This window comes from Phlebotomus argentipes, unplaced genomic scaffold (genome assembly GCF_947086385.1).
Source record: "Phlebotomus argentipes unplaced genomic scaffold, Phlebotomus argentipes genome assembly scaffold_18, whole genome shotgun sequence".
NCBI classification, from domain to species: Eukaryota; Metazoa; Arthropoda; class Insecta; order Diptera; family Psychodidae; genus Phlebotomus; species Phlebotomus argentipes.
In genome coordinates, this window is record NW_026776177.1 from 16,514,657 (window position 1) to 16,526,961 (window position 12,305).

General features: G+C 46.0%; 3 protein-coding genes across 3 annotated transcripts; 1 reads left to right on the forward strand and 2 right to left on the reverse strand.

Annotated features, from left to right (window-relative positions):
- Positions 1-273: 273 nt before the first annotated feature.
- LOC132260395 (tumor necrosis factor receptor superfamily member wengen) lies at positions 274-4,198 on the reverse strand. The gene is made up of 5 exons (XM_059758467.1): positions 3,700-4,198; positions 1,363-1,661; positions 1,092-1,254; positions 525-671; positions 274-455 (listed from the first exon to the last, which is right to left on the reverse strand). The coding sequence occupies exons 2-5, from the start codon at positions 1,636-1,638 to the stop codon at positions 388-390; spliced, it is 654 nt and encodes a 217-aa protein (XP_059614450.1). The 5' UTR covers positions 1,639-1,661; positions 3,700-4,198; the 3' UTR covers positions 274-387.
- A 525-nt stretch (positions 4,199-4,723) lies between these two features.
- LOC132261246 (rab11 family-interacting protein 1) lies at positions 4,724-9,828 on the reverse strand. Its single transcript, XM_059759963.1, has 5 exons — positions 9,543-9,828; positions 7,351-7,495; positions 5,993-7,289; positions 5,321-5,481; positions 4,724-5,244 (listed from the first exon to the last, which is right to left on the reverse strand). Exons 1-5 carry the CDS (start codon positions 9,571-9,573, stop codon positions 5,238-5,240), a joined length of 1,641 nt encoding a protein of 546 aa, XP_059615946.1. The 5' UTR covers positions 9,574-9,828; the 3' UTR covers positions 4,724-5,237.
- Positions 9,829-9,952: 124 nt separating this feature from the next.
- On the forward strand, positions 9,953-11,914 carry LOC132261247 (WD repeat-containing protein 18). The gene has a single exon (XM_059759964.1). It carries the CDS (start codon positions 10,057-10,059, stop codon positions 11,476-11,478), a length of 1,422 nt encoding a protein of 473 aa, XP_059615947.1. The 5' UTR covers positions 9,953-10,056; the 3' UTR covers positions 11,479-11,914.
- The last annotated feature ends 391 nt before the right edge of the window (positions 11,915-12,305 follow it).

The following is a 12,305-nucleotide window of genomic DNA, read 5'->3' on the forward strand; positions in this document are numbered from 1 at the left end:
AATCGCTTGAGTGAATTTATTTCATTCATAAAATTCATTTGACATGCTATTCTGGTGGCTCTTCTCAATGTAGTTCAATAGCTGAAGCATTCGAAATCACCTCTTTTCGTGAAGTGTCCACAAATCATCGTGGCATCTGAAAGTCTTTCTTATTAGTGATTCCGGAGGTGTTGCTGCCACCTTTATGAATTTGAATTCTTGCCTTTTTCGAGCTTCCACCGTCGATGCTGCGGTGGGAGGCTTTTGAGCATTGATTGGAATAACATTAGTACATATTTTCCTCTCATTTATTGCTTTGTGATGGTGTAAAAGTATTTACAGAATGTACAAAACATGTTATTTTGCGTCTCTCTCCCCACTGAGAGACCGTTAAGATCGTCCGCGCGGCTATTTCGATGTGTTCTCCTCAATGTAGACGTTTCCCTTGCCAGGATACTTCTTGAAGTTCTTTCCAGCTGAAAGAAATCAAGCAAAAACAGGCTCAATATTCACCCACGGACGCACTCATGAGGCAGATTACGCACCCAACAGCTGTTCGAGGTAGACACAGTGAACTTCGAGGGGCTTCCCGATGCGCTCGAGACTCGGCTCCTCAATGAAGATCGTTCTGTTCTCGAGACTTTGTACTTGCGCCAATTTGGCCATTAGTCGTGCTGACATCTCCTCCATGTCTGTGGGCGAGAAGGCAAGGCAATTAGTTGGTGGCGAAGAAGTGCCGATGATGGAGATTTTCAGTGTCAAAATGACCTCGCACGATCAGAGATCTCTCGCCAAGTGAACTGCCGAGAGTGAATTTTCGCCCAGTGTAAATAAATAGCAAAACGCCCAGGAACTGCACGCGTGAGTGCAGCGAAAAGCACAAAATTTATCGCACTCTCAAATCAATTTCCGGACATCCAGAGCGCGCGAGTGTTTTGCATTTCTGGCACTAGAAATTTATACAAATTCACTGCGCTTCTGGTGTGTTTCTTTGGAGTAAATTTAGCAAATAGAGCATGAGATGCGAGAAATTGGAGGAATTTTCACATGGCCAAGCCAACTTCCTGGGCGTCGGCGTGATGGTGACAGATTCTGCTGATTTATGCACTCACCGGCATCGAATTTCCTCTCCATCCGCCACTGTCGGGCGTGCTGAAGAGTGATTATTGCAGCTGCGAAGAAGAACAGGAGGCAGGCGACAGCAGCCATGGCAAGAAATGTTGCCTGCCAATTCCACTCCTCCAGGTCGTCATCCGTGCTCGAGCCCGAATAAGGCTGCAAGAGAGTTCATCATTCCATCTGACACTCTTCTAAACATGCGCTACTCTTGTGCAATGTTTCAAAACCAGAAGGGAATCCAAGTCAATCAAGACGCGAGTTTACCTCGTGGGGTGCTTCGTGTCGGGGATCTATCCGGGAAAGGACGTGAGAATCTATTCCCAGGTCCTGAAAGGTGCCGCAAACGGTGTCAGTGTGTGGCTGGCACATCCTGAGAGTGGCTTCCTCGCATTGCGTACAAACTATGCAGCGATTCTCGGCTGAATGCCACCACGAGCCCTTCTCGCACGGTCCTGTCGCGGCTGCGGCTGTGAGAATGTGGCATCCGACGGCCAAGAAGACGGAATATCGAATATTGGTGATCCTCCACGTAGACAGCATTGTTGCAGAAGCGCGCGCGCGCTCTGTTCGGCATGGAAATAGAGGAAAGAAGACAATAATTTTTACGATCACTTCCGACACCAACAATCATCTTCCTGTCATCACTCGCCACATGATCATATAGAGAGAATAAATAATCGATACAAGTTGCCCAATGGATTGGGTTTGTGATGTGTTTCTCACGGAAGTGCGAAGACTGGCGCGCGAAGGCTCACAAGGCCTGATGGTGTCTTTATACCTGCGGAGATGTCGTGAGTTTGTGGTGCGAGCGCGCGCGGAGGCGTTTTCCGTGCAGAGGAAATTCATTAGGAATTCTCAGCGGTGAATAAATGGCCGGGAGAGCAGACAGGCAGATGTGCCGCTGCCGCCGCCGCCTCTTGTCGACATCAAAATGGACTTCATTTCCTCGCGAATGACACAGAAGAAAAACAAACGATTTCCCTCCACAAATCTTCATGATCAACTCCACACAAATTTTCCCTCCGCGCGCATCGCGTAAACAGAACGCCAGGTGGCCGGCGGATTTTTCGGCATCGCGGGAAAAAAAATACACTGCGAGGAATCTCTGTGCTCAGCTGGAGATGTACGAGCACACTTTTCACGCGCGCTCGTGAAAAATGCGCCATTTTCTCACGATGTGATCTCCACTCACTGTTCCTTTGATGATCCTTCGCATTGCGATCACCGTGGGATTTATTGACTCCGCCGAAATTCGCGTGCTCATTTTTCCCGCTCAAATGAGGCCACTCGCTTTGTGTAGTCTATCGATTTTCGTTAGCGCGGAAAGATGAGGCTTTCCACTGATGCCGAGTGTTTACACGGCGAAACTGGTAATGTTCGTTCAAATTGGTCATTCTTTTGAAGAAATATTTTCTATTCGACTGAGATCTATCAAAATGTTTTCTGGATTTGATTGCTAAGTTCTTAATTTGAAAAACTCCACGTCAGATTGTGCGATTTATTGACTTTCCATTGCAACATAAAACTAAAAATAGTTGGAATGACAAAAAGGACACGCTTTTCCCTGCGCTTTTCTCATTTTCTCATCATGTTGGCGTAATTTCCATTCCTTCGCTCTAAAATTGAGTTTTCCCGCGCTTGAAAGATGCTTTTTCACAAATTACTTATGTAGTTTTGTTGTTATGTTATGTTGGCTAGAAGAAGACGTTTTAATCTTGATTTTCATTCAAACAGATAGACAGATTGTTCTGAGTGTTGCCATTATGGTTCTATAACTTATTCCAAGAATTTTCCATCACTTTACAGATCAAATGATATTATAAATGATCATGTTCTTGTTCCAAAGCGTGATTCACATAATCTTTAATATTAAGAAATACAAATTACAAATCTGCAATTGGTTTTCACTGCCTTTCGGCGGTTTTCTTTCACGTTTCTCAACACTCCCGATTGATTTCCTCACCACGTTTTTTCGATCTCCTCAATCTCTTACCTTATCTTTTGCCACAGTGCGCGGAAAAAATGCACGTATTCTGAGATAAGCGCGAAACTCTTTGAGGACTTAAGATCACCGTGAAATTGTGGCGCAGCTCATTTTGTCAGTGCTTCGCCTCAATTAGCGACAAATGCAGAAGGTTTAATTTCAACCAGATGCTGAATGGCAAAGCGCTGAGGATCGTGCGAGCGCGTGCGTCTTCCTCGGATGACTTCTGGGCTCGGCCAGATGGGTGGTGAGATGGCTGGCGATGAGTGGGAAGGAAGGAGACGTTCTTGTTGCATCTTATTTCTTCCATCTTCTCTCCCATTCACCATCTTCTATACACGTTCTGCGCTTCTCTCCTCTCCCTCGCCATGTTATTTGTTGTTTCTTGGGTGTCTTTTTCTCTTGGGCTGTTTTATTTCACTTCTCCTCCAACTTCTTCTGCTCAACTCCGCGCGCCTTTTCTTACATTTTCCAACGCACACACTCGCTTTTGGAGGGACATTGTGTGTTTGGATGGTGTGTTTCTTCATTGCTGGGTCTTCGACATCCCAAAGCCAGCAACAAAAACGACGAAGGCGCGGGTTTTTGAAGAGAAATTTTCTATTTTTATCACTCACCTTCAACAGCAGCAGTTGATGGTTTCTATCGGCAGCAACAAGATATTATAAATAGACAATCGACACTCCAAAAAGTCTCTCGACGCGTTTTCTTCCTTTTTTTTCCACCTCTCCAAAAGTCGATCAACCAATATTTCTGCACTGAAACACTTGAGTTTCTGTGCTTGTGAGAATCTTCACTCCTTATTTGCACCTTTTTCGCTTGCAATACTTCACACCAATTTCTCCTGATTTCCCCATCAAAGCCTCATTTGGTCAGTCATTCGTCCAAAACAGCACAATGGTCACGTTTCAAATGGGAAACAACACAACAAACGCCTCCGGATGTGTCACAATATTCTCTACATATTTCCTTCCGTCGCACTACGAATTTTCCACCAAAAGAAAAAAAAAAATACTCCACCAACAAGACGCTCCTCGGTGAGCTTGTGTTGATTCTTGTGGCCAGATTCAGTCCACTTGAGGGTGCTCAAGTTGAGAAACTCCTCTTGTCGCTGAATGGAGACACAAGACTGATCAGCGATTCAACGGGAGCCGAAAAACCTGCTCTGTGTCTCTCTGACCAGTCACACATATGCACGAAATCGTCGATCTTCGTGCCTTCTTGCCTTGCCACCAGTGGCGAATCGCGGGCTCTGGGCGCCCGGGCGGCGTTTTAAAGCCCAAACTCCGCTTCACTCAACACTCTGTGAAGGTTTTCTGACGATTTACAGACTGTTGTGCGAGAGTGATTTTACTGTTTTCTCAGTTTATCACCAAACATTGACCTGAAACTCTTTAACATCACTTTGTATTTACTTTAAGAGTCAATAATGTTGATTTGGGGCAAACAAATGAAATTCTTACTCTCGGAAACTTCCTCCAATTCTGCCCATAGATCGTCTCAACGCACACATAAAGCCAACCAATTCATTCACAAAACTCTCTCTCTCTCTCTCTCTGTCAACTGTGAACAAACACACACCAAAACCGAGTTCAATCGCGAGGGGAGATCAAATCCTCCAATTTTATGACTGATTTTTTGATTTGAGAAGTGTTTTTTTTATTTATCACTGATTAAAAAGTTTATATCAATAATAATTTATCAACCCATCGCCACTGTTATCTCATCTAAATCATCTCTAGTATAACTTATAACGTTAATAAATAGAAACTGATCGCTTTTCGTCTCTCCAATCATTCGCCAATCGCCTAAATTAACATCAATTAGTTGGTAAAAGGACAGAACATGATGCATTCACAAGACACTCTTCCTCTCGTGACAATTGTCTTGCTTTTCACGATATTGAAGTATAAAAAATATATAACATATAATTCTCCAATGATCTCAAATGTTCCTTGATTTATCTTTCATATTGTATATGTATAAAATAGCAGCTCAGTATTTCTCAACATTTGCAAGGCACCCACAGTTGCATTATAAAAATTCTTTAGCCTGCCTGGATCATGTCTAGAAAGTCCATACAATAATCTATTGTTTGCAACATTTTAAAAATAGTTATTGGAATAAAAAAGATGCCATAAAATCTTGTAGAAATTCATCCACTGCAAAGGAATGGGAAAAAAAACGGTTCTTTAGATAAGCTTATCAACACCTTGGATTATCACATTTCAGGCGCACCTTTTAGTGGGACTGACTTTAACGTAGGGATTTTGTAGAATCTTCGGCTGAGTCTCCATGACGCGGAGGAGTAAATTGTCCAGGTAGTCCTCCAGTTCTTTCACCCTCTGCTTCTGGTGTTTCACCTCACTCTCCAGATAGTGGGCCAAATTCATCATTTCCTGCAATTACAGACAAGCCTCAGATATGGAAAGATAACACAAAACATGCTCAAGCCCATGTCCAGATAAAACATTCACCAATATTTGCGTAAACAAACGTTTTCTCTCTTTTCTCCCCTCTCTACACACGATAAGACATTCTTTCCACCTCTTGGAATTCTCTAAGAATGAACATGAAGAACACATTTATATTATATTTACATTTTTCTACACATTTCTTGTGACTCATTTGAATTTTCATTCCATAAAGCCTTAGAGAAGCCATTGAAAAACCCTGAAAATCATTCTCTAACCGCGTTACGAGGCAAGGATGCTCTTTTCTTTCGTATTCCAATTGGAATGTTTTTCTACTTGCATTTTTAGCGCATAAGAATCTATTTTACTAGACTAATTTGTCCGTTAAAATCACCAATCAGACTATTTGCCTAATCATAAGTTCCTTAAATCGCTAAAATTAGTGATTAAACAGAGACAGAAGATCAGATTCAATCCCTAATGGAACTCTTCTCACCTCCTTAGACTTCCCATCGTACTTCTGGAGGACTTCCTTCGACACTTCACCGCTGTGAATAGAATCTCTGTTGCGGAGTATTTCGTTCTCATGTCCAATGATGATTCTCTCGCTGAATTGCTGCACCTTGTCCTTGTCATCCTGGCCACGATGCCCAAACTCTCGACGGAAGTACTTCAGCTTCTTTGTGAATCTGTTCTCCTTCTCGCTCTTCACCTTCCCGCCACCGCCCTCTGAGCTCTTCTCATTGATCGCCTCCATCGTGTTGCTCCTGGGCAGCGGCAGTGGCTTGTGTTCGCCTTTCACCTTCAGGGACTTCTCCATGAACGCCGGCGATGACGGCGCCGTGGCCACTTCCTCCACTTTGGCCACCTTGGGCTCCTCCTCCTCTTCACTGGTCACCGTGAGCGGAACACGATTTGTCGGATCCCAGGAGCGCCTCTTCAGCGAATCCGTGCTGCCGCTCTCCTTGTACTTGCCGTACAACTTCTCCTCCCACTCATCCTTCTTGGGCGGCGTCTCCAGGCCGCGCGGCGGCTTTGCTGGAAGTGTCATTGATTTCTGATTGGCATCCAGTGGAACTGTGATGAACACCTCTCCTGGCGGTGTCTCCGGTCGCTGCTGACTCTTCACGCTCACCGCCGGACTGCTGGTCTTGGTGGAATCCGTGCGCTGCACTGACGTATTCGCCCCGGCATAGCCTTTGATGTTTAGAGAGCTTCCCGAGCTCTTGTGTGACAAATTCTCGAACGTGAACTCATCCTCATCCTCACTAATCACCCCCGGATCGGCGTCTCCCATCGTCTGGCCCGATCGCCGCTGAAATTGCCCACTGCCCGGTGTGCCAATGCTGGAAAAACTGCCCGACATTGAGTCCGAATCCACGACTTTCTTCTCCTTCTTCGACTTCCCACTCAGATGCACCTTCGATCCCAGCGATTTGGCGAAGTTCTTCAGCTTCTTCCGCTTCTCCAGCGTGCCCAGACTCAACAAACTCCCGCCGGCATTTGACGCAAGCTGTCCCAGCGACGATTTGTGCTTCTCCTTCTTGCTGAGATCCGTCAAAGAGCCCGCCTTGACAGTGAATGAGATTCTCACCTCCAACTCTCCGCGCTCCTTCTTGTTCTCCTTGCCCGGCTTGCTGGTCAACTTGAACCATCGCGATCGCGGCCTCTCATACGCATCCATCTCACTCAGCGGCAACGCCACTTGACCCAAGAACTCATCCATCCCAAAGTTGTTCCGATGCAAACTCGTGAGAATCAACTCGGCGCGATTTCCCTTCTCCGGAATCGCCCTGCAAGACAAGAAAATGAGATCAATTGGCTTCCCCCTCAGTCAAAACAGAAATCACTCACAATTCACACTCCTCGTGCCAATCCACATTCTGCTCAGCTTTATCCTTCACGGAAGTCTGATATTTCTCCTTGCCCAGCGCAATGGTCACGAAGCAATTGTTGGTCCCGTTCTTGCCCTTTATCAGAAGCCCACGCGCCTTGAGCACTGAAATAAACACACAACAGCATTATTATCAAACTGATAACGGCCACTTTTACAAATTTCCCATCAATCGCGCACTGGCTTTTCTATATAGAGTGAGACAGAAAATGAGATTCCTGACCAAAGCACCATGACTAATTAATCTACAGTGAAATTGTTTCTCTCTCCCGCTCTTTCTCATCCAACTCCAACCACACAGAGTTCCCAAATAATGCCGCGAGAGTCATAATCACGGCATTCCTCATGATTGCCTCAAATTATATCATCGACAGTGACAAAATGTGGCGTGGCATCTGAACACCTAAAATAAAAACCACCGCGCACACGACAGACAGAGATGAAAGCGATGTTTTTGCGAAATTCTGCATTTTTTTTTGCCACAACAATATTTCACACACAAAAATTCCTAGGCAAATAAAAATCGTTAAAAAAAACCCGCGTCAATTGAGAATTCCCAGCCTTGAACTGACCAGCCTTGCAGTGAAAGTGCCCTGAAAATTCAATCAAATCGCAAAAAGGCATTCGTCGCCAAATGCCTCGAGCGTGTTTAGCGACGATTCGCTCAATGGAGACGCGCTGCGAGCGACAAATTTAATTTTAACTTGACCTTTTGCGCCCATCCATTTGTGGGGAAGACATTTCAGGCGCATTTTTAGCAAGACAGAACAGTTCTTCAGCGCAATATATTGTGCTGATCTCTTCTCTTTCTGGTCACCACAGAAGGAATTTCATGCAACACAAAGAAAAGGTTATCTTTCAGCTCATTTTAACCCAAATTATTACAGTTTAACTCAATCAACAAACTCACAAATATCAAGAGAATGTGAACCAGACGAAGTGTCTCTAAGTGAAGAGCAATTTTAGACAGTAAAAACATCTGACCTAAATAATTCAGAAAATATTAATATTGTACATTTGGAATGAAAATTCTTTGGCTGTAATTAACACTAGAAAGCTCTTAAGATTTCCTTAGAGTCTCTAAGAAATGGTGAAAAAGCATTCTAATTCATATTCGATACAGTTGAATTTGAATTTAAATAAAAATTGCCTAAAGCAGTGAGAATTTTTACAAAGAAAAGACATTTTCTAGACTTTTTATCATCTTCCCAGAGACTTTCTGTTTTTCCTTCGATCTTCACTACTAAAGATAAGAAAAGCCTCCTTTTCAAGTGTCTCAAATGAGTCTCCAATCGACATTCTTCGCTCTCTTCTGCTGCTCTGCAACCCATTTCTGCGGGATTCGCGATTTTTTCCGCCTCGAACGTGCTCAACTCCGACATGCTAATTAATGATCGTGTAAAAAAGCAATTATATTATTATAAAAATTATGCTCTCATGAGAAAACTGTGCGCGTGTGTTTGTGTTGTGTGGGAGATTTCTTCACAACATCTCGCCTTTGCGGCCCTTTTGCATTGCATTGTTCGTGAAGTCATGCTGAATGGAAAAGCGCGTGCATTTTCCGCTGCTTTTCCTTTCCCCGCATTGATAGTCTCACTTTCCGGAATGAAATCAACACACACTCACGCGCGTCCGGGAGTTGCGAAGCGATGACTCACTTTTCGACAATGCCGCACTTTTCTTTCTTCTATTGTAAAGGTGTGCATTGTTTTATCGGCAGCCACACAAGCTCCGCTCTGTGCTTCGATCATCTCTCGACCAGATGAGAGTCCGTTAATTTCTCCATAATTCCCGAATCGCGGCACTTCTTTTCGTCAATAAAACATCGTCGTCGCCAATTGATCTGCTCGCCTCGGTCTGTACCGTTGGGCGGAGGCACTCGGCGGAAAGAGAAACAGATGATCGGGGCATGTAAAGTGGCCCAGGCGCTCCACTTGTGATTCTCGGCAACAGCAAAAATATCCCACAGAACTCTGGCAATGTTTGTGATTCTTCTCTCATGGTCACTCGCCTCATTGTTTGGCGACTTTTTGCGCGGAAATTGTCACCGAGATTTTACGCAATTGTCCCCCACTCGCGCCGTGGCCACCCGTGGGGGTCCACGAGCGCCCCCGCGAGGCGCCTGGGAAGCGCCCCAGTGCATTTGCCTTACCTGTCACCTGAATATGGGTCGGGCTCCACATTGCAGCACACAAATGGGGAGGAAAACACACACGAAATCAACCTTTTTCCACTCTTTGCAACTTCTTCGCCGCCTTATCGTGGCGATAACATGAATAATGGGGTTTGATTTGAGAGGAAAAACTGTAGAAAAGAGCGATAACAGGAGGTAAAATGAGGAAATGAAAACACAAGAACACGTCCGACACTGCGCTGAATGGAAGGTAAAATAGTGACATGATGAAGACAGCGCCAACCCGGCTTGCGGCTCGCTGGAATTCATACGCGTATGTGGTCATTAATGTGTATATCACGTGACCTTTATCCGCTGAGAAGGAAGAAACCAAATTCTTCTCTCTCAAGTGCATCAGCTTATTATATTAACTAATAGATCTCTTTATTGCAGGAGCGATAGAGCTGTGACACAATTTATTTCTTTTCACGAATCCCTTACAATTAGCCTTCCCGTTGGCCGTTCGTGCGCACTTTCCAGTGCATCCACTGGCATGTCACTTCCCGCGCCGCCGCGCATTGCCGCCAGGTGGCCGTGCTGTCGCGATGGAAAAAGTTTTAGTGGGGGTAAAAATGTCGGGCGAATTGTCACAAGCTTTGTTTACATCTCGCCGAGCCACGTGAATTTCCATATCAAATTGCTGTGGTGGATATTAGTTAGGCGCGATATGAATAAGTCTATAGAGATTGCAATAACGTGTGATTTGAGTGGGGCGTTGTTCACGTGCTGCGTGTGGGATGCCAAAACAGGGAATCACCTGATGGTGTATCGCGGCGGCGGGGCCGTGAATCCGCGCTGCGTGTCGCTGGTGGACAACAAGTTCCTGCTCACGTCGGACGCCCACAAGCCGCTACTGCACATCTGGCCCATCAACAGCCAGGAGCAGGTGCGGAACAAGCGCTTTGTGATGCCCGGCTGCGTGTCGGCGCTGGCCACGTCTCCGGACGGGACGTTCATCGTGGCCGGGGTGGCGGAGGTGGTGTACGTGTGGCACTTCCACAGCGGAAAGATGGTGGCGTCGCTGGGGCGCCACTTCCAGACCATCACCGTGATCCGCTTCCACCAGAGCGGCTCGCACTTCGTGACGGCGGGCCAGGACGGCATGATCCTCGTGTGGCAGCTGGCGCGCTGCGTGGACCTGGACCGCAGCGCCACCATCGAGCCCCTGTACAAATTCACACACCACTCCCTTCCAGTGCAGGACGTGCACGTGGGCTGCGGCGCCGCGGGGGCGCTCATCTACAGCGTGTCCGCGGACCGCACATGCAAGGTGTTCGACTTCGCAAGCGGCGCCCTGGTGATGAACCTCGTGTTCCAGGAGGCGCTCACGGCCATAACGGTGGACAAGGCGGAGTCGCGCGCCGTGGTGGGCACGGCCGACGGTCCCATCTACGAGGTGCGGCTGCAGGCGCCGCCGCGCTCGCGCGAGATCCACATGGACTCTAACGACGTGCGGAGCGTGTTCATGGGCCACACGGGCTCCGTGATGTGCCTGTCCATCAGCCTGGACGGCGTGACGCTGCTGTCCGGCGGCGAGGACGCCAATGTGTGTGTGTGGCACATTCCCACCAAGCAGCTCATCCGCGTCATCTCCCACAAGGCGGCCGTGACGAACGCCTTCTTCACGCTCACGCCCTCCACCATGTTCGACGAGGAGGTGGAGCACCAGCTGGGCGCCAACACGTTCCAGCGCATGATGGAGACTGTGGACAAGTTCGAGGAGCTCACGATCGACGTGGAGGCGCCCGCGGACGGCGCCCTGGTGCCCCAGAGCACCGCCTCGGCGTCGCAGCACGCCTTCAGCAATGCCAACAGCACGGCGGACGCCCAGAAGCACGAGTACTACATTCGGCAACTGAGGAAGATCAACACGGATCTCTATAAATACATTGTTGATAATCAATTGGGAAAATAAATTCCACACTTGATGCATTTCCCGGAGCGGAAGAGAGCGCTTTTTCTTGGCCAGGCTCAAGATGCGAGAGTGAGAGAGGAGGCGTGGATTCCAAGGGCGCTCCCGGGAAGTGATGATAAAATACACCGTTCCGCGATTAATTACCCGCCATGTAATTCATGTAAATAATTCAAGAGGCACTTGAGTTTGTCCTCCCAATAGAATTAACTTGAAATTAACCATGATTTTGTTTACAAGGAGTTCAAAGTAGCGACAATAATACTTAGAAATTATCCTCTAGAATTTATATAGTTATCTTTGAGTTTCACGCATGAAATTCTTGCCTAATATTGTGTTTCAAAGAAATCCTTCTCTAAGAATAATTACAAAACTATCACCAAAAACAAATATGTCAAAGCTTCATAGATAAATAAGTTATTAAAGGTGTTGAAATTATTGGGAACTTTGGTCTTTATTTCCTTATCAAACAACATCCAGCAGCGGAAAAAATTCATTGCTTTTGTCACATTTTCAAACAACACTGGTTTGGACAATTAATTGATATTTGACTCCCTTTTCCTCCCTAGAAATTGATTTAATATTTTTTACACCTGTTAATTCTATGCACAACGAGCTTGGATAAATTGTTAGCATTTCCGTACATAGAAAACCTTTTCTACAATTTTCCCAACTTCTTCAATATTTCAATAGACCATCAATTGAAAGAGTCTTGAAAAGAGCTCGCGATTGATCAGTTTGACTTGGAAAAAGTGGTGAAATTTCTGTGAGAAGCAATTGTTTCTCCAGTCGCTCTTAAACTAAGAGAAGATCGGACTCTTAAGAGGCGA